The sequence below is a fragment of the Aythya ferina genome, assembly GCF_964211825.1.
Source record: "Aythya ferina genome assembly, chromosome: Z".
Taxonomy (NCBI): domain Eukaryota; kingdom Metazoa; phylum Chordata; class Aves; order Anseriformes; family Anatidae; genus Aythya; species Aythya ferina.
This window is the reverse complement of record NC_140299.1, coordinates 25650215-25675302: the sequence shown is the minus strand read 5'-3', so window position 1 is coordinate 25675302 and position 25088 is coordinate 25650215. Positions and strand designations below refer to the sequence as shown.

Here is a 25088-nt window from a genome sequence, read left to right as displayed (position 1 = left end):
ACTAAAGCAATCACTAGTGTGCTTTTTTTATTATTTTCTGGCATGCTGGTCCAGATAAAATGTAGCTCTAGAGAAAACCCTTCCTCTAGCCTTTTCTCAGGTTCTTCCTCAAGGAACAAATGTGTGCAGGAAACATCTGGGAGGGATGTGTTGGCCCTTACTGTATGCCTAACTCAGCTGCAAGTGATCTTGATTTTTATACAAATATGTAATTATTCTGAGTGGAAAAACAAGACCATTTCCATTCTTGTCTAGAAAAAGAACAAATCTTTGAGTCAAGCATTTTTTGGTAGTTGAAGTTCTGTTGTTTTCTCAAAAAAGGTTTAACATTTAAGCTATATTAATGAGTTGCTCAATGGCTATAGTGAGGCACTTTTTCTCCATATCCTGTGCAGTAATGTTCTGAGAACTATACAGATCCTTTTTTTGTGTGTTCTTCTAGCTGTTTGAAACTTGCTGTACTACTGCTTTCAGGTGACAGAATTAGGGACCGTTATAACAGTGACTCTCTTCACTAACTGCTCATGGTGATCCTCTGTTAGGAAAGGAGAAAGTTTGTCTCAGACAATTTTAGGCATGGTGTTCAGGATTGTGTCCTGCCTAGGGACTCTTAACTATGTTTTTTGGGGCACAAGTTTGAACTTTCTTATAGTTGAAAGGTTCTACATAGGAATATTTATTATAAACAATGCTTTTTCATAGATCAAAACAGCAGGGTTATTTAGGTTGGAAAACACCTGTAAGGTCATCAAGTCTGACCATCTACCTAACACTACAAGTCCACTGTTAAACCATGTCCATAACTGTAGCATCCACCCATCTCTTAAATGTCTCTTAATGAAAGTGACAAAAATGCTTTCAATTCCTGCATGTAACTGCCTTCTAAATGAGATAAAACTTGAATAGTAAAGCATAACTCACATTTTGTTTTTGGTCAGTAAAGCAGTAACCCTTAGCTGGGAGAAGGGATAACATGTAGCAGACATGATGTGCTACCAAAGCTGCCTCTGAGATAAGTGTTTTCGTTGCTGCAGCCTAAGTGAAGCATTAGGAGTGGAATGTTTTGAGTGGGAATATGCGAACTGTCTTACACGTATTAAACACTCATTTCAAATAAATCAAGAGACAGTATAAATAATAAATGGATATGAGGAATATGTGATGCAGAAGGTATCCAACCTGGTGTTCTGAAATCCTCCCTGGGGAGGTGGCTGTCAATCCTGGGATTTAAGCTGAAAGAATAGAGCACTTGTATGTGGCAGCTGACTGGAAGGGTAGGATTTAGGCAAGCTGCAGTTAATCTTGTGCTTTTACATACAAACTGTTTTTCTTAGGTTCTTCTACTGCTATTTCTAAACTTAATAGAATTATTTTGTTATCTTGCTACAAAAACTGAGATTTTCTGTTAACTGGTAGTTTGCCATTGTTTAATGAAGTGGAATTTCTGCTCTCTATAGCATGTTATCTGCTTTTAATTTTTTATTTCCTTTACCTCAGGCTTCTTTATTAAAAGCACTTAATTCAAATATTTTATTCACTTCCTGAAATCTTGGATTGTACTTTTAATTTTAGTGCATGCTGCAGTAATAGCAATTAACGAAGCTATTGAGAAGGGAATAGCTGAACAAACCATTGCAACTCTGAGGAACCCAAATGCAATGTTGCTAAATGTGGATGAGGAACTTGCTCAGGACTATCAAAATGAACTCTTTGAAGCTAAAAGGAGAAAACAATCAAGTGCAAGACTTAAGGTAGTGGTATTTTATTACTTCTCACAGTGTTCCTTCATGTTGCTCTTCATGCTCTCATATTTCATAATTACATTAAATATTACTGCAATTAGGGAAACAAACAAACAAACAGCTAAATAAGATAAGTAATGGTAATCTAACAAACTGACAGACAATTCTAGAATTTGGTTTATATGAGTTTGTAGTTCAAGTTTGATCAAGGAATCTTAGGGAGTCACTTAAAGTCTAAAAATAAATAAACAGACAATTTCCTCTATCACTTAACAATTTTTCTGTTTTTTTTATTTAAAAAAAAAAAGTTCCAAAGGAAATGATACCTTTTGGGGGCATAAAATATAATCTCTTCCCAATGTCTTCAGTGTGAAATAACTTGCTTTGCTTTTACATGAGACAATGTTTTCTGCTGATGAAAAATACTGCAATGTATTTATATTTGTACTATACAGAAAGCAGAAAATGCTTTAAATCAGTTACCACAAGGGGCAGGTACTTTTGGTTCATGTAATCAACAAATTCCTTTGAGTGCATCCAGCAAATACTTAGCTGATGTAGTTTTTAATGACTCCCACTAATAGCTTTTCTCCCTGCAAATTTTTTTTGACTAACAGCATTTTGTTTTTAGAATGGCACAGTCTCTGAAGAGGAGAGAGATGTCTATGAAGAACTGCTGACACAAGCTGAGATTCAAGGCAATATCAATAAGATCAACAGTAAGCCATTCAGGATCCTTACAGAAGTGTGCATGTAACACGTGGTCTTCCAGATTGCAGCTGAACATGGCTTAAATCCACAGGAACAAACAAAATATTTCTGTGGATACTCATAAAACATACAGAAATAGCTAATGTCTGTCTACAACAGGTTTTTCTTGCTTTTCCTACCCTACTAATCTTCTGGGGGCTAATGTCTGTTTGTTTGTGGGTTTTGCTGTAAAGATTCTGCAGTTCAGAATCCAATCTTTTTTGTCTGCTTTTTTTCCTCATGTTTGAGTTCCTTCTGTTTGCAGCATACTGTAAATTTTGACCCCCTATTCTATATAGACCTGAAATTTGTTCATAAGCTTCCACCCATTAGTTAGCTTTAGATAAACTGCTCCCACATGGGCTCATATAGAATCAAACTGCTTACAGGATCTTGAAATAATCTTCTCTTGGATAATGACTGACACTCTATTTGGCTTTCACAAAAAGTGAGATGCTGACAGACTTGATTTTTATTTATTTATTTTTTCAAAAACATATGTGCTGTTTATAAGCATTGTTTTCATTTCAGTTCACATAGCTTTAGTCCAAGTGAATGAGGCTATTGACTGGCAAGATGAAGTGGCACTGATGGCAGGTTTGAACCGTCCTGCTCTGAGCCTACTTGAAGTTCTGCCACAAAATTCCTCATGGTACCTATTGCAATTGTGTGATTCTAAAGCACAGAAAATGCAGGTAATTGAATGGAATGGGTACTATGCATCAGTTTGATTTCTTTTTTTTTCTAGCTGACTTAATCCAGAGAGAAATTACCCTACTCTAACTTCAGTATCACTTAAGAAATAACTCTATCAAGATTTTAGAATAACTAATGTACTAATCAATACCAAAGTAGTTGCATTTGCTCTGAAGAGCACGACTCACTTTTAAGTAATTACTAAGATATCAGAATAAAATTCGAGATATGTCATTCAACCCATAGTAATGCTTGTTTTGAAAATGAGTACAACTCATTTGTAACTTGAGTACAACAAAAGATAATATTGAACCATTAATGGCTATGAAAGAACTTCAGTGGTATTGAGTTTCAGGGAGAAAATCCCACATTCTGAGTAAGATAAAAATCACAGGGAAAGATTAATGCTTTGTTTACTGTGACATTGTATTTGATGCCCAGGCAAGACTGCAATCAAATTCTAGCGTCCCATCAAGGGTTTTTATCCCTTATGTCGCATCAAACTTGCAAGCGTAATCAAATCTTTTTTTTTCTGATGATAGATAGCAGGGGGTCCAATTATGCTCGACAAAAGTGAAATACAGAAAGAAGTTAGTGTTGCCAATGCGGAAGCTGAGGCTCACAAGCTTAGTGAGTAATTGTTTTAATACTAATTTTTTTAGCATCACTGTTTAATTATGTTAAGACGATTAATCGAATCCCCAATTCCTTGCATACAGACTAGGTTTCTCACACTGAAGCCATGTGCATTGCATTTTATTTTGTAACTGTCCATCTCAGTGTCACAATTGCCAAGTCACTGATCTGTGTTACAGTGGATGTATTCTTTTTACCCGAGGCAGCTAACACCTATGAATGACTTAAGCTACTGATAAATGCATTGTCACAAACTGAACAGACTGCATAGCTTCATGACTTGCACAGTAAGAGAGATGAACATCATTGTAGCATTAAATTAGAACAAGCAAAAGGAATAACATCTTGCAATCACATTCCAGAGGAAAATTGTTCTTATTTTTAGATGCATATATCTAAATTTAATTTGTAGTTTCAAAAAATATAGTTAAAGGGGATCTAAATTTGCAGCGCATGCATTGCTTCTTTTGACTGGAAACTTCTCTGCTAAGAAGTTCAGCTATGTTAAGCTGCTGTCATTTCATGCTATATCTGAGCATGGCTTAGTGGCTGTTTTCTCTATTTCCAATGCTTTGAATCCAGGCTGACTGCTTTTGTAATGTGACTTAAAGTTGGTACCGTGAGGTCAACCTAAGCCAGAAGCAAAGTTACTAGCTCAAATGTTATCCTATTTTAGATTGGTTAGGCATGGTGAGCAGTAAGTTCGTCTAAAAGAGGTGCTCCTTGGTAAACAAAATAATGAAAATTGTGATCTATGAAAAGCAGTGATGGTACTTTGGAGAGCAATTTATTTCTTATGTCTGGTTTAGAAAGGAAAAATAGCATTTGTTATTGGAATGTGAACTTGTTAGTGTGTCTTTTGTAAGTTGCATGCTTGGTTCCTAAATTAGGAATCAATTGTTTAGCTGCTGACTACAGAGCTAGTTTAGTTTATTTGTGGACTCAGTCTTTCCTTTGCTCTTTTCTCTGAAAAGCATGCATGCAGTAGCTTTGAGAGCCTTTGCTGTTTCTAACCACAGGAGTAGCCAAAAGAGAGCCTTCAAGAACTACATGGCCCCATGTGACCATGCTTCAGAGCAATTGAAATGAGAAGCAAAGAGCTTGTTTAGGTGGGCCTGATTACTTTAAAAGGTTTTTGAAGTCTTAATCTTTTATAATAAGACCCAAGTGGTGTTGCATACATGAAATGAGAATGGTGTCAGCTGTACAAGCAGTCCTGTACAGACTTGAGCAGTCAATGGTGACTAGAAGCATTCACTGGAAAAGAGGAAAGTCATAAGATAAGCTGGAAGAAAGGGGGTTATTTTGCTGATGGAAACGACATTTACATAATTGTGATTCCTTACTCTGCCATACACACGCTAACCTTTAAGGTTGTTTCCTGTTTATGCAAGACTGAGGCTGTACCTTGTGCAACATATTCCTGGGTGCGTCCCAGCCTGGGTTTCTTGAGAATTGGCTCCTCCGGGAGTGCAATTACGGTCACTGACTAAGAGAGGAAGTGTTGCCAAGGTTGCTGTGGCTCAGGTAGGAGTGTTTTTCAGTGTTTTTCTGCTGGCCTTCAAATCTCTGAAGTGTGTTCAGCAAAACAGAAATCTTGTACTGAGAAGGGTTTCATTAGTACTACTCTATGGTGGTCTGTTTAACAGACAGCAGTACTTACGAGAACTGATCTTCCAGACTTAAATGGACAACTGATAGCACACAAACTTTTAGAAGCTGTACCCTACGTTCCACCTCTCCTACCCTCCCACTCACGTTATCCACTGAAAATTCCACTTCTGAACTTACTCATCAATTTCTACCAGGCATCCTAAAAGAGATGATAAAAAATGTCATTGGTTGGCAGGACAGGTTTGCTTTAGCTGGCTGAGTTAGGTCTTGCTGAAAGGAGGAGGTGAGGGAAGAAATACAACAGAAGAAAATGAGCATTTGTGTTGAGGTGGGACTGGAGTGCTTGAGCTGACATACTGAGAGGAACATGCTGCAAGCAAACACAAGAGGAGAGATATTAGGTCCCTCTCCATGTGCTAGAATGAGTCACATCCTTGCTTTGGAATCCAGTTATAATAGTTTGTCCCTAATATCTGCAAGTCCAGAAACTATTTATAGTCCTCTGGTCAATTATTTGCTGCAATTTTTTGAACATACATGTTTTGCAACATTCAGCAGTTTGTCTTATAAAACCTGACTTTTTCCTCCAATGACAGCAAATAATACTCTCTGGATAATCTGTCATCTACGTGGCACAGAAAACAAATGGCTTGTGAAAATTAATAGGCTTTTCTTTCCCTGCTGTTCTCTAGAACTTATAGCAGTTGACAATATCAATACTGCAATTCGTAACTGTGATCCTAGTAAAACACTGGTTGCACTGATGAAACCGGAGGCGCAGCTGCCTGTTGTTCACTCATTTGCTGCTGTTATCTATCAGACTGAGCTGTTCAACCTCCAACAACAGAACGCTGTGGTAAGAGTGAAATGCTTACAACCTGCTCTCTGATGTTATGTAGCCGTGCCATGAAACAGCACAAACATAGCATGTTGTCTTGTAAAATTGGACTTAATTCTCTCACCATGGTGTTATGTATTGCATGATTGTTTTCAATCAAAGTGGCAATATTGAATTACAGAAGTCATTTCTTGATACACTTTGCTCTGGCTGAGCTCTTGTGTTGCAACAGATTGACTTTTTTAATTGTTGCATGCTCTGACTGAGGACTAACCCTTCATATATTGCTTAGGAAAAGTAATTCCCTGCTATGAGGGTATGATCAGAAAGAGATGGGACTGGGGCAAAAGGCCAAAGGGAATTGTAGCAAACAGAGTAAGCTCTACTACCAGCGCTGTGTTAATGCGACATATCTGTGACCAGGAAATTTGTCTTAGCACTTCAGGCTTTCTAAATCAATTCCATCTCATTGATGGCATCTGGACTGTGTAACTCAAATTCGTTACACTGCTTATTTAGCTTCCTGACTGAGGTACATTATTGTCCTACAGAATTATCTGGCACATGATGAACTGTCTATTGCAGTAGAAATGTTGTCAGCAGTTGTGTTGCTAAACCAAGCCTTGGAAAATAAGGACATCCTAATGATAAAGAATCACCTCAGAAACCCATGCATTGGCTTCAATAATCTGGAAGAGGAAAACTTGCAACGGTAAAAGTTCATTTTTTGTTGTCTGGATGAGACTTGGCAACTTCTGCAGAAGGATAAGTAGGCATTTCACTGGGGAAGGGGAGTGTGGGTTTTCCTGTGCTGTGGTTATGAAGATGAAAGGGCTGTAAAATACTGTTATATGTTACTAGGGGAAAACATAAATACCAAACTAATTGTGTATTTGTAACTATAAGCAGTCTCACAACCTCAAATATTTGAGAGCAAAAGGATATGCAAGGTGGAGTGGAGACATTGTCAGAAAGCAGATGTTAAGATCTGACAAAAAAAACTTTGAGGACACTAAAACATAAGCCAATAGTAGTTGGAGACTGTCAATCAGTAACCTCTTCGCAATACTGACGGAGGATCTTTGGAATGAGATAATGTGTTGAGTGTCTTAAGGTCAAGTAGGCCCCTTAGACACTGCCTAACCCCCTTTTTCAGCCCAAGATTTGCAAAGGCCTGAAATATAGTGAAGTCTTGCTTGCTAAAAAGCTGAGTACAATGCTGTGGCACGCGTGCATGTTCAAAGTTAAGTTATAGCCTTCACTGAGCTGCTAGCTGCTTGCACTGCCACATGTCTGACTTGTCACAGCCATGAGCTGCTGCTGTGCTCTTCAGCTTATCTGCAAAATTAAAAAAAAAAAAAAAAAGGCAAATATACAACTTGTGTGAGACCAGAGGCCCCAGCCTGTGGGGAAGAGGGCAGGTTCTCACCACTTGGTCATGGGTAGTGGAAATCTGAGTGCTGCTGGAAGGTATCACTAGACAGAAAGGACAGCAGTGACCTGGTCACTGAAGGTCTTCACCAGGCTGTGAGACGACATGAATCTGAGCCCTTACTAGGTTAGGTTCCTTGAAGCTGGAGGGAAAGCAGTCAAGACAGGAGAGACAGGGAGAAAAAAAAAAAAAAAAAAAGTAACTTGTGTGTGAGTTGAGAGAAGCTTCCTCTCTGTCAAGAGGCAGGAAGAATCTGTTCCAACCTGAAAGGGGGCAGAGTGCTGTGGGGTTGAACAAAATCAGTGTGCCACTTGGCCTTGTTGATGTCATGGTGCTTGGGGGAATGAGAAGCAATGTTAACCATAAAAATACACAGATGACCGCAAAGTATCCAAATGCAGTGTCTGACCGATGACATTGTGGCCTGATAGGACTGCCAGCCAATACAAATGAAACGGAAGGATTAGTTGGAGTAGGGAATAAAATAAAACTTTATTATGCTAATATGCAAATATGGGCTGCCAACCACAGGCTGAGTGTAGCAGGAAGCTTCAATTTCACAATACCCAAAGGGGTACAGTAGAAATAGAGAAAGTTCTGTGAGGGAAATGGTATTCAATGGCTTTGTACTAGAAGGCATGTATTTGTTAGGGATGCCTTTCCTAGAAGACAGAAATTCAGTGGAAATACGACAAAGTTCTGCAACATTGTATGTGTTGTGTGGAATGTTATTAATGAGTTGCTAGCTTCTCATAACTTAATTATCTCCTTAGGAAAACTGGAGTGAGAAAAGATTGGGTACTATGAAATATAAAGTTTAAAATTTACACAACGAACTACCATCTTATAAAAGATTTAAATAGTGGGACTCATTACTAAATAGTGCATAAGATTTGAAAATGAACTGATAAGTCAATGGATCACAGAATCATTTGCAGCTATTAACCACTGCCATGCAACCTGCAGCTTGGGGAAGCCCATAATATAGTCTGATAAATGTAGAGAGGACAAATCAGAACAGGAATTAATTCTCTACTGTACTGGTTTGGCAGCAATTAATTTCAAGCCACAGCTGGAAATAGAAGACAGGTATTTGGTCTGACTTACTGGGTCAGTTCAATATTTGATTCCAGAATTTCAAAATACTTAACTTTCTTCTATAGGTGTTTACACTGCTGTGAAGGTTTCCAGGTCAACTAGGTCTGTGATCGTTCTAAAAACAACAGGCACAGGCTACAGAGCTTGTGCTTGGAGGACCATGACGTGTGGGGCTCATGCCCTTTCTCTTCCTATGGCCCACCATCCTCTATGTGCAGGATGCATGGTTATCTTCTAAGCAAATGGGGTTGCTACCTGATGCTAGGACTGACTCTCTGATCTTTGATGTACTATAGCAAGAAGCAGATCACAGTTTCTTACAAGTTCATCTCCAGTGTCATGTACTAAAGAATATGCCCAGCTCTGTTGCCACTTTCCCCAGCACTGTGTTGGGAAGTGGGGATGTGCAATGCCTGTGGTATAGCTGCTGTTGACACTTCTTAGGAGCGAAATTCGGGATGAAGAACACTTCATCTGAAGCCTAGTGGCTTCCTACCAGACAGGAAATAAATTAGTTCAGGACAGACAGTAAAATAACAAGGCAGTGTTTTTCTCCTCTTTTCTGTCAGTGAAGAGTTGGGAAAAAAAAAAAAAAGAAAAAGAAAAAAAAAAAAAAAAGAATCCTGGGGATATCACCTGTGAGCAGAAGAATATGAAATATCTATTTGAAGAGCTGTAATGCTCTGCTTTGTAGGAGAACCTCCCTTGGCTACCAGATTACATGGTATATTTTTCCTTCTGAGTTTACTGGTAAAGCTTAAATTTTCCAGGAGTTAGGGAGTCAAATACTGTTGATAAAGACATAGAATACTAGTGCATTACAGCAGTGTCTGAAACTACTGGCATCTCCCTCCTGAAGTAGTATTTGTGAAACAGACAACAGCTTCCTGAAATCATTACCATTCCACTCTGCCCAGAAAAATGTTTTGGATTAGCACATAGGGCCAGCATTTCACCTCCTGTAATGCATGTGTAGGACAAAAAGGCAGCTTGCATGTCTATATAATTTCTGGTGAGAGATGAGTTTGTCTGAAATTCATTAATTGGAAAAAATTATAGTAATTAAATGATGGATGATGCATCTGACTAATTCTTAATGGAAATTTACCTTGTATATGAAATACACTTATGTATTTTATATCTTCTTATAGTTATGCTGATACACTATTGTCTATTAAGTCAGAGGCTTCATCTCAAGGCCAAGATTATTTAAGCTGGAATGATATCCAGAACTGCATTGACATGGTTAATATGCAAATTCAAGAAGAAAATGAAAGTAAGTAATTCTTCCTCTACATCACTGGCAGAGATGGTAGTCTGTTCCTTGGGACACAAAAATTCAGTGCTGAATGGCCTTGTACAGACTCTGATCAAGAGAGAAGACATATAATTTTGAATGACTGTTGGTCTTTAAATCTGTTTGAAGTATTTCTGGTTATACTATGGATGGCTGAAAGACATCCTAGGATGCCTGCCTTTGGCAGCATTATAAATGCTGTGGTTCAGAACACTTGCAATTTAGTATTTGCACTGGATGTTGGCACTTAAAAGATTTTGCAGAAATTGTAAACTATTGTGTTTTTGAAGAATAGGGTCGGAAAAGGAAAGCAGCATCCTGTGTAGAACTGTTATAGTTAAATTGATCTCTAAGCCCTTGTTTTTCACCAGAGAATTGGTAGGAATTTATGCAGTGCAACTATCTGTCATGATCTCAATTCAAATAATTAGATTTATCTAAAAGAATGGTTTCTTGTGCTTGCTCTTTCAAATATAAATGGTTTTGGGGAATATTTCTTTCAGTTGAATGTGACTGTATGGCCCTATAAGGGTGGTGTTAAATGTGGTACCTGGTCATTTGGTGTTCAAAACTGCTAAAGGACTGAGACTCTCCACTGGATATAGAAGCATGATATTTCTAGTAAAATTTGAGGCTGTTAAGTGCACTTGCATAGTGCATTGTGTGCACTCTTGTAGCATGGGCCCAGCAGGGTGGGATGTGAGCAGTTGCAGGTTGTCCTGCATTAACAGTCAGTCTTTACTGGTGAGATAGCTTAGCTGCACTTGGTTTCAGTGACACCGGTCTCTGCCTAGAAATGGTTTCTGGGGCAGAGAGGGCAGGAAGAAGGCTGTCATCACTTTCCGTAAGTAAATCTGCATGCCTGACAGTTCCTGCTTTGGTGACACCCAGAAAAATTGTCTGTTCTGGAAATGTTAGGTGTTATGAAGGAATGGATCCATGACCCACCAGCTGTGGAGGGCATGGGAGAGATGTGGTGGCAGATGTGGTGGCAGCCACTAGTGAAGATGTCATATCTCACAGGTGATGGGGAGCCCTCAACCAGTGCCTTTCTGGAGTAGAATGGCTTTAGGGAGACAGCACCCCCAAGCAGTGTATTTCCAGGCTGTTTGGGAGTAGGAATAAACTGTGACGTTAAATGTTGAAACCAGTCTTGACAACTGAAGGAAATGAATCACAGGTTTTATTAAATGTGGCTGAAGTTTGGAGTGCCACAGGTCTATGGGGGAAAAAAAATAAATATCTTGAGATCAGTGTTATCTGTTTGGCTAATTAAGGTGAAATTTAAAGAAATTAGGGTATGGTCCAGCATAATGTTGTAGTTTGTAGATCAGTATGTATGTATTTGTTGTTGTAGTTTGCAGATCAGTATGTATGTATTTGTTGAAACAGGGGTTCCAACTAATCTGGTCCAAAATCACATGATTTTTGAGTGTCTTTCAGCATTGTCAGCAAATATTTTGGTGCACGCATAGATGTGGTGTCCAGCATTTCTTTAAGCTTCATGTAGGTCTTCCTTCCCTGCATGTAAAGGAAGTCAATTTTCCCTTTTTTTTGGTAAGGATTGATTTGGCTTTAATGGAAAGGTAGATTCAGAGAAATGAGTACGTGTGGCGGAAAGGAAACCTGTACAACTTAATAGCCTCATTTGAGTATCTGAGCAAAAAATAATAATTTTAAATCACTTGCTGTTGCTGCCTCTGCTTCTTGTTACTTGATTTTTCTTTGCTTTGTGTTATTGCTTCGTTTGTATGTGAAATGTGACAAGATATATCTTTCTTTGACAACTGCATTTGTAATAACCTTTTTATTTCATAGGAATTATTGCAATTGGCCACATTAATGAAGCAATTGACCAAGGAGATCCTGAGAAAACCCTAGAAACCCTACTTATGCCCACAGCCAAGCTGCAAGATGTGAGACCAGAAAATGCAAAGCATTATCAAGATGTTTTGTACCACGCCAAAGCACAGAAATGCAAGGTTAGAGCTTGGACTGTTGCATCTGTCAGAACTGAAATGTTGATTCTTTTTCCTTCATGTCCTGTTCCTCCAATGTTTTGATTAGTTGTGCTAACAGGGTGGTAAATAAGCCAGAGACAACAATCTGTCACTGAATAATTTTTGAATACAACTTTTTCTGACTGACGCAAGGGATTAATTTTCAGTCAATACTAAGATGTATTCTGCATCTGTTGTGTTTTTCTGCAAGGATTGAGTTACAAGACTGTCAGGCAGGTAGTTATTGTGCAGGCAGGAATTGTCTTTTTTGCTACTAAGTATTCAGTCATGCTGAAGAAGTCATTGTTTAACAAACCTCTAAATAGTACTTTGAGGAGCCTTTGTTGCTTAAATCTGGGGGGGGTTACAATAGAGGAGTCTTGTGCTTATTTCTGTTCTGCCCTTGTCATGCAACAAAATGCTGGCCATCATGTACTTCAGCTTCAACCTATCTCAGCAGGATACTGGTATCTGCTTCCTCAAAAGCAGTGCCCTGGTTAACATCACAGCTCAGGGAAACATAAACACAGATCAGCCTCACAACTTGCAGGATGTGACTGAATGCAAGATTAGCTAAAACTCATGGTACAGCATTTCGTTTTTCCTGCTGTTTGAAAAGATGCCTAAAATTCACATATGTTCCTAATGTCAGCTGGAGAAATTTCTTGCTCTTTGGCTTGTAAAAATACCCTCCAGCTATCTTGTCACCTCACCTGTGGTACCTGCTATGAAATTGTGCATTTCTGTAAGCCACAGCTTTTGAACTTGGTGCTGTACATCTGATTTTTTTTACTTAGGTTCCTATGTAAGATCTGGTTTCACTGAGCACTGGATCCTGAAAAGCCTTCCCCTTGCTGTATGCTGTTCCTATTGTGTGTTTTTAGACTTTGACAACTACTTAAAACATCTTCTCTTTTTTTCCCACCTCATGATAAAAAAAAAACAACAATCTCCATGTTTATGGAGAAAGCAGGACCACTCTGTACGAATTCCCAAGAGAAACATTTGGATATATTAACCTGAGTTACTATTCTAACTACTGACTAATGACATGGATATCACCTTTCTTTAAGAAAAAATATGATTTATACATGTATTGAACTTCCTCTTATAAAAAAAAAAATAATCAAAAAGTCAAAAAGTTTGTGCAATAAGTCTTTTTCAACCCCATGCTTTTTCTGAGTCCTATTTATAAAGCAGATCTGTCTTTAATTGTATTTAAGATGTTTTAAGAGTGAGCTGTGGCATAAGGAAGTACTTGATTTACAACAATCAGATCTGCATGTGAACTTCCTATATTCCCAAGTGTCTCAGAAAACATATGGGTCTGAACTTCTGGCTTATTCTAATCATCCCATTGTCACATCCCCCCAGTTGTGGTGACCTTGGATAAGTAAAATCTGCACCAAAAACTCCCAGTTCCCATTGTGGCTCTTAATCACAGATCACACCTACTTGTTCTTTGCTTGAAGAATAAAATGAAAATGTGGAATTTTATTCCTGTAACAATACTTCTATTGTGTTGTATTGTATTGTGTACAATAGCTTCTAACAGCTCTCACAGTTGCTTCAAGCAAAGTGTGTTCAAGCCCCAGCAAAGAGAGCCTATGTTTAGGAAGTGTTACTTCTATGTGGAATGTTAAACAGATGTACCATACTTTTGCATGCTTCCTGAGTTTTGTTATTTTATTTTGAGTGATAGCTATGCAGGTTTTACAGTTAGGTTAGCAATTTTGATGTCTGCAATTAATGAGTAACACCTGGATTATTTTAAAGTTATCCTGAAGTTACTTTGAGGGAAGGGCATGATTTTAACTAATGTAAATTAGGAGCCAGGAGAAATTGAAGAGGTAGAACCTTACCAGACTGCACATTTCTTGGAGTCAATTTCTATTTTCCCCTGCAAATGGCTTTATTTTTGAGTAAAGTTTCTTACAATACTATTATCAGACAGATGCAAAACACTTTTTTTTTCTCATCACTGTCTTACATGGTTCAGTTACAAACATGTACACCAACAACTGAGCTCGTTTGTAGGAACTTATACTCAGTATACGTAGATATTGAGTTTCTGTAAATGTCAAGTTAATTCTTTGCTTTATGAATGTGGACAATTAATCACAATTTCCTTAAGGATTTGTAACACGAAGTATTTCCTGTGAGGATGTGAAAATATACAGAATACTACAATGTAGCTTCCCTGTTTTGCTTACCAAGCAAGAATAAAACTTGCCTGGATTCACGCTGATAAGGGTTAGCTTCCAGCTGTCCTTGAGGGTTATAGGAGTACAGGTGCTGACGCAGTGGAAGAACAAGTCTACAGAGCAAAGCTGGTTGAGCAGCCTCAGAGGAGATACTTCCTTGGAAGTGTGTCAGGTTCCGTGTCTATAGCTGTAGATTCATTGCTCTTCCAGCTGAATGGGATTCCAGCTCCTTATTTTTAACATCCAGTGCAGATTTGCTGTTGGTTGTGTGATAGGGAGCTTCTGCAAAGTTCTATAGCCCCTGAACACCTAGAAAGTGCTTTTACTTGTCCATGTTCCCACCAGACGAAAACCTTCTGTTCACTTCACTGTTCCTGCAGTGAATGTGAGCACAGAGATCGTATGAAGTCTTTGGAAGTCATGAATGGACCTAAAAGTGCTATTCAGATATGGATTCCTCTTCTGTTCAGAGGCTGTGGTGACTGCTATTATAGTTTCTTCTCTATAGCGGCCATAAAAGTGACCTTCCCAGAAGAAAATGGAGATGCTCAGCCACTTCCCTGAATCTTGGTACACCAAACGTTGTAACACACATGATAAAATTAGAGTTGGAGAAGAGTATTTCTGAAGATGCTTCTTTGTGTGGTGTTTGGAAAGATGTAAATTTTACTGAGATCATGGTTTAACATCCTTAGATTTTTTTTTTTAGGTTTAATTGTTGCATGTGAGGTTTATTGCTACCTGGGTTAGTAAATATACAAAATCATAATTCCAACAATATAGAAACAAGTTTATGCTTCCCTGGATATTTTAACCATTGTTAGGTAAATATTGGATTGGCTTCTGATTTTGGACATCAGAAAATAAAGGAAAGGATCAAGACAACTGTTTAAGCTGCTAAGACATAAAGCAATTAGATAAAAAGAATACAACTCATCTGTGTTATAATAGTAATAGTTGATATGATGGATAATAAGAATAATATTGCTTGGTACAAAGCAAATAGTGAAGATGGTAAGGATCAAAAGACTAACTTTAACATACCAGAACCATTCATGTGTTTTGAGTGTTCGTATGATTGAGACATAGCAGAAAATTATGATTGCAAGAGGTATTAAAAATCCAAAGATAGCTAAAGAAACATAGTAGTAAAACTGGAAGGAAGATACAGTTTCACAAGCATTGTGCACATCATGGCAGGTGTAAATTCCCAGTTGTTTCACATAATAGCTCTGCTGCATTATGCAAAGTGGGAGCATGTACAAGAAAACGATGGTCCACACAGTAACACAGACCATAGTGGCATAAGTACGTTTCGGCAGGCTTTTGTAGGTGAAAGGGTGAACAATGGCCACATAGCGGCTGACGCTGATGCACGTGAGCAGCAGAATAGAGCAGTACATGTTGCCATAAAACACCACAGTTGTGGTTCGGCACATCATTTCTCCAAAAATCCAGTTGTTCCCATTGATGTGATATGCTATTTTGAATGGCAGCATGATGCAGAAGAGCAGATCTGAAATAGCCAAGTTTGTGTAGAGGATGGCAGTGCACACAGACCGGATCCTGAAGATCAGCATCCACAAAATGATGGCATTAGATGGTACACCCAATAAAACAGCACTGAGGTAGACAGTGGGTATCAGCTTGGTGCTCAGAGAACTTGTCAGGTACTCTAACGTTGTGTTGTTTACTTCTGTTAAAGTGGAGTCATTGGACTTTTTTGAAGAGCTTTTGTTTTCTTTGATGTGGATGGTCTTTGTTTCCCCTTCTATAGCATGCGGGGGGATGTAATCGTAGTCTCTTGCTGAAATTCCACGGAAAGTCTTGATAAGAGACACGGTTTTAACTGCAGAGCCATTCAGTGAAGATTCTAAAGCTTAAAGTTAATATTGTTAAAATAGGCAAACTACTGGATTAGGAATACAACTTTCAGGTAAGGAGAAAGGCAAGCCTTTCCTTGTGAAAAGCAATCTCCATTTAGAAAGTTTGATAGGGTTCTTTGTTGCTTTAAGTTAGCATCTCAAATGTGCCTAAGAATAATCTTTGCTTTCTTAGTAATTTCAACCCCATTCTTTAAAATTTAGTGTAAATTTAATGTTAAATTGACTTTTCTGAATACTAGGTGTTTTCAGTCTTTAGCAAAACATCCCATTTGTGCAATGTTTGTCACCTGTAAAGGTTTTTGTCACATAGCAGCAATGTTGGTAATTTATGATAAAAGCTGATCAAGTCTTAGTGCAGGCTACCCTTGTCACTTAGTGGATGAAATGCATGACTGCAAAAATGAAAAAAGAACTGCCTTGCTTAACAGGGGCTGAAAATTTCAAATTATGAGAAAAAATCATCTCATATACCAAATTAAGTTGCTATTTTGTATTTTTCATCTTCTGACTAAAGCAAACCAGACTATTCTTTTTCTTATACATGAAAAAATGCAGTTACTCCTGAAAACTGAATGTAAATATTTGGGCTGATATTAGATCAAACTTATTGGTACGAGTAAAATTTTTCATGCAGCAAGAATAGTCTCCATCAGTAAATATAACAGATGTGAGTAAAGCCACTGATGCTGGTTACCTTTCTGATGCTTAGTGGCTGAATTTTAAAGACATTAACATTTATAGATGAAGTATGAATGTGTTCAACGCATGGTCTCAAAGTAACTTGTAAAATACCTTTTGCAGAACGAGTGGCAGCTTAATGAATTTTGTCATTCAAAAAATTTCTTCCTTGGTTGTGCTTAATGCCAAAAAACTTCACACAAAGCATCAGGCACACATCTTGAATCTGGAATTCAGAAGTGAACTGAAATTTGGATGAAAACCTGTGAAAACCTTTTACCATTCCAAACTGGAACAGAACATGGAAAACAGCTTTAACCATGATTAATTTTTTGTAACTGGTAGATTTATGGTAGAAAACTTTGAAATTACAATCAGTAGCCTGCATCCATTTCAGTAACTTTCTGGATGGTTACTCCCGGGAAAAAAAAAAAAATGTTGCTCTTTAAAATGTTTGTATATATTATTGCATAACAAAAACAAACAAACAAACAAACAAACAAAAAACAAACAAACAAAAAACACAAAAACAAACAAACAAACAAACAACAAGCAATAACAAAAACTTAGTTTGAAAACAGGTCTAATTTTAGTAAGGAAAAGAGATGGGCTTGATCACGTCCTTAAGTTATGTTTGTCAATAATTATCTGAGATTTTCCTTCTAATAACATAGTCTGAATCTGTAATCTTGTTGAACACTTTAAAACAGAAAGAACGTGACTCTACAGGTTTGAGTATTGTATCACTACAGAAACATTAGAAGATGTGTTTTTAGTAAGGGCAGAAAGATCGCTTAAATAATTCCTCATTAGTGACTGAGGAAAGCGAAAGGTAATCCAAGGTGTCACTGAAAGGAAATAGTAAAAGTCTGTCTAAAGTAAGCTTTTCTGTAGTGTAATAATATCATGATGTGTACAGTCCATTTAAGCCAGTAAAGCACCAAAACCTCAAAAGCAAATATCAATTAAAACAGAGTACATGCAGAAAGGAGGACTCACCTGTAGTAAAAAGACTTGAGGTAAGAGAGAGAAGTCCAGTGAAAACCAGTATCTTCATCGTAGTATGCTAAATCCGGATATATATAAATATATATAAAAAAAAAAAGTAATACTGTTTTAGTTCATCTCAAGATGTGTTTTTGATAGGATATTCTTCCTTCTGTAAGGGTCTACAGAGTAATTGATCTGTTGTCCAGAAGCATCCTGTAGGCATGAGATTTATGGTGCGGATCTAGTTTGTTCTTTGTCTACTAGTAAGAGGGTGTGACGTATCCAAATATGCACACATGACTCAGTTTCAGCCTCTGCCCAACACTGAGATTAAATTGCTTTACAGCAGCAATTTAACTCTTAATTTACCACAACCCTGATTGTGGGAGAGGAGGTTCTGCTGGAATATGTATGTACAGGTATCTGGGGAAAACAGTATTTTCTGGGAAAACCGAAGGCTGTTTACTTAAACGTTCAGAGGTCTCATCCAAAGACTAAAATTCTGTATTGCTGAACTCTGTACCCTTCTTGGGGAGAGGCCAGGTGTTGGGAAGAGAGTAGTGATCATGGTTTAGCAAATGTAGCGGTGAAAGCAAGCCACACATACACGGTTTTCTGAAGGCATGTGTGTACTGCCTCAGCCCCTGCCTACCTACGCAGCACAAGCAGCCTGTGCTCCTGTGACGGCATCCCACCCCAGCTGCCTGCTCTTTCCAGACAATTCCCACCCATTACACACTCTGGAACCTTTACCCCATTTTCATTTGCTGTTTTTGTTGATCCCTTCCTCTTCCTCTGTTATTTTTTTCCTTGAATGCCAGAAAACAATGGCTTTCTTCCAGCAGACAAAATTAGTGTGAGTCCTGGTCTGGCTTCCAAGCTAGTGGCAAGGCTCAACATAAGCAGGACTTGGCTCCAGAACAAAAATTGTATCTGTTTTTGTATTTAGTGTGTAGAAATTGGACACCAGATAAGGATTGCGAAACTGAAAAGAATTCCTTTCCTATAAATCGTCAGTTGTATTTTGTATGTGCTCTCCCTCATGTTAACCCTAAATTGCAGTGTACATCCACTGTCATGCAACTGCCTGATACTGGTTGATTTTATTTAGATATTTTGCTTATGTGTTTGTTTGCATATAATAGAAAGAGAGGAGTCTTTGTTTTGCAATTTTTACCCTCTTTTCTTTACCCTGGTCAGCCTGTAGATGATGAGACCTGCTCTGCCATTTAACTCCTGAAATATTTGCCACCTGAGCTAAGTAATCATTATTAAACCTGAGTTGCCTTTTTATGCCATCTTTTGCTTTTATTTTCTTATGTAACCTTTACTCATGTTTACAGCCTTCCCATATAAGGGTTTTGGGATGAATACCAACTTCCTGCATTCTCCTTTGTGCTCATAGTGCTGGCTAATAACATTTGGATATACGTAATGCTTTATTTAATTGATTTATTTAATTACATTGCTTATACATTATGGAAATTGAAACAATTCCAGCTCTGCTCAAAATCTTACTCACCTTTAGCAGGACGGAGTCTTTTACATGTGAAAGCTTTGAGAACTTTTATTGAGCAAGAATTTATTCTAGTCACTAAATGGAGTATAACTTGTTTTATTGCTCATTTTAAGTGGTAAAATTATTTTTAATGCCCGGGGGCTTTGCAAGGGAAGTCTGTGTATGAGCTCTCTCTGTATATTCAGACACTTCTATAATTCAGTTCTCATAAGGCTTTTCTCTGTCCTTTTTACAGGAAACCCAGGATGAATCAGCAGTGCTATGGCTGGATGAAATACAAAAGGGAATCATTGATGCCAATAACAATATAAAAAAAGCTGAAATCTGTAAGCATTAAGCTGCATCTGTATTCCTCTTGTTCTTCTTAGTCTGGAAAAAGTGAAATTTTCAGTATTTTTTTTCTCCACTTCAGGGAAGAGTGGCATCTTTTATATATGCTGACAGAAACAAATGCATGTCCTTTGTCATGCTGAAGTTAGGGTGACTTAAATTTGAAAAACTTTGTTAGCTTTGAAGTGGTAAATCTTGAAGTTCAGTTAATAATTTAGTGGGTGTGGTTATATAGGTTAACATGATCAAGATTTACAGCGTCAGTGTAATTTCCTATCACTTTTAAAGCAGAAGAAAATGATAACAGGAAGTCATGCAAATTCTTAAATGTTTATAACTTCACTTATTTCAATATGGTATCTTCTATTAAGTGCTAACAAATAAAAATTACTTTGGGCCAGCACAGATCTGTCAAGGTCGCCAGCTTGAGTTTCAGGGCTGGGTCACCTCTTGCTTGAGTTGGCTGTGGTGGGAGAGGAGGTGAGCAGCTTGTGTGAGTGAGTCTGCAGCACTTTCTTTTGCATCCTGAGAGGTTGTGGAATACAGTTGCTTAACTTGATGTACTCCTGCAGTGCTGCACTCAGCCTTCAGTAAAGTACTGCTGTCATTTGTTTACTTATAGGCATGCTATATCAGTAGTTAGTTCTTTGAAAGTTGTGGGTGGAAGAAAAAAACAACAGCCAGGTATTACAAAACTAAATCTTCTATCCCTGCTACAGAACCAGTGAACTTAATGTTACTGTTTCAGAGTTGATTTGCAGTTCTAATTCAATCAGTCAGATGTACTGAAAACACATGAAGGATTTCCATTGGTCACACATCTGTGAAAAGCATCTTGTGTTTTCTGAGGCAGGGTTAGATGCACATATGTTGTCCAAACTGAGCTGTTGTACTTGGAGGTACTGATACCCATCTTTTTCCACAAAAGAAGGTTCATTTCAATGCCACCCAGAGGCGTGAAAAAGCCTGAGGAAACATCTGAGCTCAGAGAAGGGAAGGAAATGCATAGCTTCTAAACAGATGTGAACTAAAGCTAAAGAGTGACTTGAAAATATGTTTTTGTCTACTGCTGTAAGACCTTTAAATATGTCACATAAATTGCATACCTAAATTAGTTCAGCGTTATGCATATACTAGTACCATACATGTTGAAAAAGACTAGCTATTGCTTTACCTAGTAGTTGTTTCAGTAAAATCTTCATGTAATCAATGCCACCATTTTTGTAGCAAATGTGCAGCTTTTCATAATCAAGTATGATCAGTAGAACTATTTTAACAAGTCCCTAGTGGAAATAACTACTAATCTCCTGTACTCTGCCCTCTGGGTTGAAACAGAGCAGTGTCAGCACAGCACATTCTTCAGAAGTGCTCTAACATTTTGGAGCTAAAAACTGAGATTTAAAACTTCCCCACGGCACAGAACCTGGTACTCGCTATAATGAAAGCATCCTGTTTCAGGAAGTTAACATGTTATATTCACATAGATTAAACTTAGAAAACTCAACTCATTCCCAACTTGGAAATTAATTTCCATTTCAATCTATCCCAGATAAGCTATTTTTGAAAAGCAGACAATCCCCTCCCTACCACAAAGCTTGTGTACAAAAGTAAAGGCAGCACAAAATGGTTTTGTTTCAGTTAGGACAAAATGTGTATTTTGAGATAGCTGCAGTAATGGCAATAGCAGTCAAGTACTGACAGCTGTACTGGAATCGTCTTGATCCTTTTCCAAATCATTTTAATGCTTTGTAGAAGTATTAAATACTACAATATTAAAACTTTGATATGGCCTTTATAAAATGCCTGCCCTGTCAGTAAAGGACTATCTTGTACCTTCCTTTAGGAAGACATGTTCAGTAAAGACTCTTGTGCTTCCTAATTCTTTGTGGTGTTTGCTGTGGAATTTGGCTTATCTTACTTTGTGTCTTGAATCAGTTCAACCCCTGTACTCCTTGTGCAAAAAGAGATCAAAACAAGATTGGCAGAACAGTAGCTGTATACCATGGCACCCTTCAGGAAGAGATAACAGTGCAGACCTTCAGCTTTGCATAGGAAGGGGCTGTGAAAGCAGGATCTGCCTCTTGAGAGCTGTGTTATAGAAAAGAGCTGATCTTTGGCCCTGCTCAGAGTTCAAGCTTATCACGGTGGGCAGCTGCATCTTTGTGTATCTTAGCTTCTTGGAGGGAGGATAGATGTGGAAGAGCCCTTTGCAGTGCTCATCTGCTTCTGAGATCCTGATTGCTGCAAGAGCAGGTCCATGCGCTGAGAGCCTGCCCCTCTCCTGCAGTCAAGGATAACTAAATTTCACATATCTCATAATTTCACAAGGACACATGGTCCCTTCTTTAGAGCAGCAGCAACAGAATGAAGTGTTACTACACCAGTACAATTTCTATTGAATTGGTGTTTTTCCCCACTATTTTTTCTTATGCTTTTATTTTAGAAGAAAAACATAATTAGTTAATAGATAAGGAGAAAAATCCAGGCAGCGCGGGATCTACAGAAATAACTGTAAGCTAGGTTGTGTGTTCTTTTGTCTGTATAACAATAGTTTCCAGCATCCCTAACTAGAGGACAAAAAGGAGAGAGAAAAATATTCAAATACTGGTGACCAGAGCTGAGGAGGTGGATGGTCTCACTACTGTCGCTGAGCACCTTTTGTGGCAGCTGTGGGTGGAAAAATATGTGTAGGTCAAGCAATGAACATAGAGAGGGACCTTTCTTGTATTGATCCAGGTACACACAAGGAAAAGTGCTTGGTGCTGTAGTCTGAAAAGCAGCTGTAACAAGCAAAATTACCTGAATTCATTTAAGCAAGGATATAATACAGATATTCTATCTGTGTGTGTCTTTTCACTTGTTCCTTGGTGCATGCATCTTGAATTTAGATGTTAAGGATCACTATTTAAGATCAGAGTAGTGGTTTCTAAGCAGTGCTGCATATAACTTTATTGTGTAAGGTACTTTGAAGTGTGTTGTGTTGCTACGTGTTGTCGGGGTGGTATCACCCCTCTGACCATGAGACCTGCACATAGAAAAGGGCACTTAAGAAGCCCTGATCTGAAGCTTCATGTAACTTAGAAGTTTGACCATGTCTCAAAGCATTGCTTTTATATGCCCTGAAACCAACTCTTCATTGCTGGCAACTCAAGGGTGTAGCCTCATCAGCTTTAGGCAAGCTTCAGATTTAAGGGGATGATGACGAGGAACGGTTGCTTTGGGATCGTGACTAGGGTGTTGGCACAGTGTTGCAAAACTTTGTTCAAGACAAATGAAATTTATTCCGATTTTGCACAGTAAAACTGAACAGTTTACAGCTTGTAATGCAATGACCCACTGCATCTCTATCAGGCTCCTGAGTGATCTTCTGCTTTATGGGCCCACTTGTTGGGCATGCTAAGTGAGAAAACCTGCCATCCTCAGCTACTGCCCCTGCTGTTCTTTGGCGTCCCACCTGATGGGGAGCAGCGCTGCCCTCAGAGCGCTCTGTCATGCTGTGACTACATCCCTGCCTGGGTGCAGGGCACACTTTCTAACAAGCCTGCTGTTCTCTGAAATACTCTTCCTTAAAAGCACAGAGGAGTCTACAAAGAGGTGAAGCACTGGATTGCTGTGTGCAACCATCCCAGATGTCCATTATCAAAGTTGCTAGTGGTTAGCATTGTGGGTATGTAGAGTACAACACTTAATTTTCTCCATCATTGTTTTTCCCTAGTGGCCACTGGAATATCATTGATTAACAAAAGCTTGGAGAAGGGTGACTCACAATCAATCCCGATGATACTACAGTCCAAGTTTGGATTACGGATTGTTTCAGAATGTGCCGAAATTTACTTCAAGAACCTCTCTGAAGCCAAGAAGCTGAAAACTAAAGATGGTAAAAGCCATCCTGAACAGAAAAGTTTCACATTTCCCTGTTACTGAGGCAATTGGAAAACTAGCACAAAAGACTTACCTAAAATCACTGTAAAGTGAGGGATGTGGTTGATAATTTTTGAAATATATTGAGAAATGTGTTACAGTTGCCCAAGTACATTTTACATGATGGTGAACTGTTCCGTGCATCATCCAGGGCCCACTGCATGCTGAGGAATATCTAGTTAGTTCCAGAATCTAGCAAAGATCAAAGTAGCCTCAGAGAATTCAAGACATCTTCTCTGACTGTCAATAGGCTAATCTGTCCTGTCAGGAAACCACATGACTCTCCTTTTTTTTTTTTTTTCTGTTAGCAGACAAAGGAAAGGGTTAGACTGCACACTTCAGCCTTATGGACTACTGTCACAGGTCAGGCTCTGCCAGAGTGTCCATGACCTGTTTATGAACCCTGTGATTTGCCTGGGCAGCAGATATCAGCAACAAAAGTTTGGAGAGGGCATTTTGCACAGTTGACCTTAGCAGCTTTACTTTTTTTTTTTGTCCATGAGGAAATGGATTTTTTCCTGCCTTTCAGGATGCAGTATTGTTTACTGAATCACTAAACAGGGCAACGATATGGACATGGAAAATCTCTGGCGGGAGCTAAGTGTTAACGAGGCCCAGCATCTGGCCGGAAGATAGCAAAAATATTTTCTTAAATAGTCTATTTCAATAGTAAGTGATGATGGAAGATGTGGCTTACACTGTTTCAGCAGCAAGCACCAAGTTGGCATGTATTTTTGAGAAGCTGACTATGAATTTGTACAAACCTCACAGCAGTTTTGTTTTAGGAGAATGATGCTGCCCAGCAGAATAAGATACTTTGAAAATATTCTTACTACAAAATGGGCCAAAATATATAATGCCTTTTGTATAAAATTTCTCCATAGCGAATGTAGAGATGGGGAGTGAATGGGGAGAGCTTTAACTTATCAGTGTAGGAGGACACAAATATGTGCAAATGACAGCATGTATTGCTTTCAGATTCTACGGAAAGTCCATGGATTAAACTTGTAATGAAAGATATGTATGATTACTACTACAATGTGGAAACAGAGGAAGGTACCTGTGCTGCCCCTGGAGGAGTTGTACCAAAAACTTCTTGGTTAACTGGTGAAGAAATCCAGGTAGATGGCTAAAATATTTGCTTTGACTGCAAACATAAAGCATAAACACTTAAGGGATAGATAGCAATACATGGCAATATCAAAGGAAGAGGCTGCGCTGGGGGAGACTGAAGATCATTTTGGTTCTGTATCTGCTTCTTAAAATATCAACATGTAAAGTCTGAGACATTAGTGATGGCACAGCCTCCTGTTTTATATATCCTAATGATTTTGGGGCTCCCTAATTGAAGGTTACAACAATGTTTTTAATAGCCACTAGTAGACACTTATGGAGTGTCTGACTGCTTTTTGTATACTTTCACATTTTTTGGTCTTTGTATCTCCAAGTACAATAAG

At 38.4% G+C, this 25088-nt stretch overlaps 2 protein-coding genes across 9 annotated transcripts in view; one reads left to right on the top strand and one right to left on the bottom strand.

Annotated features, from left to right (window-relative positions):
* Positions 1 to 25088, top strand: part of IQGAP2 (IQ motif containing GTPase activating protein 2) — a 125525-nt gene that overhangs the window by 74973 nt on the left and 25464 nt on the right. The window contains exons 8-18 of one of the 6 annotated variants that reach the window (XM_084503815.1): positions 1573 to 1751; positions 2374 to 2461; positions 3024 to 3187; positions 3731 to 3818; positions 6131 to 6294; positions 6828 to 6988; positions 9958 to 10082; positions 11922 to 12085; positions 19616 to 19706; positions 23426 to 23587; positions 24610 to 24752. In XM_084503815.1, the coding sequence (XP_084359941.1) occupies positions 1573 to 1751; positions 2374 to 2461; positions 3024 to 3187; positions 3731 to 3818; positions 6131 to 6294; positions 6828 to 6988; positions 9958 to 10082; positions 11922 to 12085; positions 19616 to 19706; positions 23426 to 23587; positions 24610 to 24752 (1529 nt within the window). Of the gene's footprint in view, positions 1 to 1572; positions 1755 to 2373; positions 2462 to 3023; positions 3188 to 3730; positions 3819 to 6130; positions 6295 to 6827; positions 6989 to 9957; positions 10083 to 11921; positions 12086 to 19615; positions 19707 to 23425; positions 23588 to 24609; positions 24753 to 25088 lie in introns of all 6 variants that reach the window. The other 5 variants (XM_084503814.1, XM_084503817.1, XM_084503816.1 and 2 more) reach the window with 5 other exon arrangements.
* Positions 13987 to 18482, bottom strand: F2RL2 (coagulation factor II thrombin receptor like 2). 3 transcript variants are annotated; one of them, XM_084503821.1, is made up of 2 exons: positions 17871 to 18482; positions 13987 to 16180 (listed from the first exon to the last, which is right to left on the bottom strand). In XM_084503821.1, exons 1-2 carry the CDS (start codon positions 17926 to 17928, stop codon positions 15099 to 15101), a joined length of 1140 nt encoding a protein of 379 aa, XP_084359947.1. In that variant the 5' UTR covers positions 17929 to 18482; the 3' UTR covers positions 13987 to 15098. The 3 variants fall into 3 exon arrangements, with proteins under 3 accessions (XP_084359947.1, XP_084359948.1, XP_084359946.1); XM_084503822.1 differs by having other exon boundaries at positions 13987 to 16114; XM_084503820.1 differs by having other exon boundaries at positions 13987 to 16186; positions 17871 to 18481.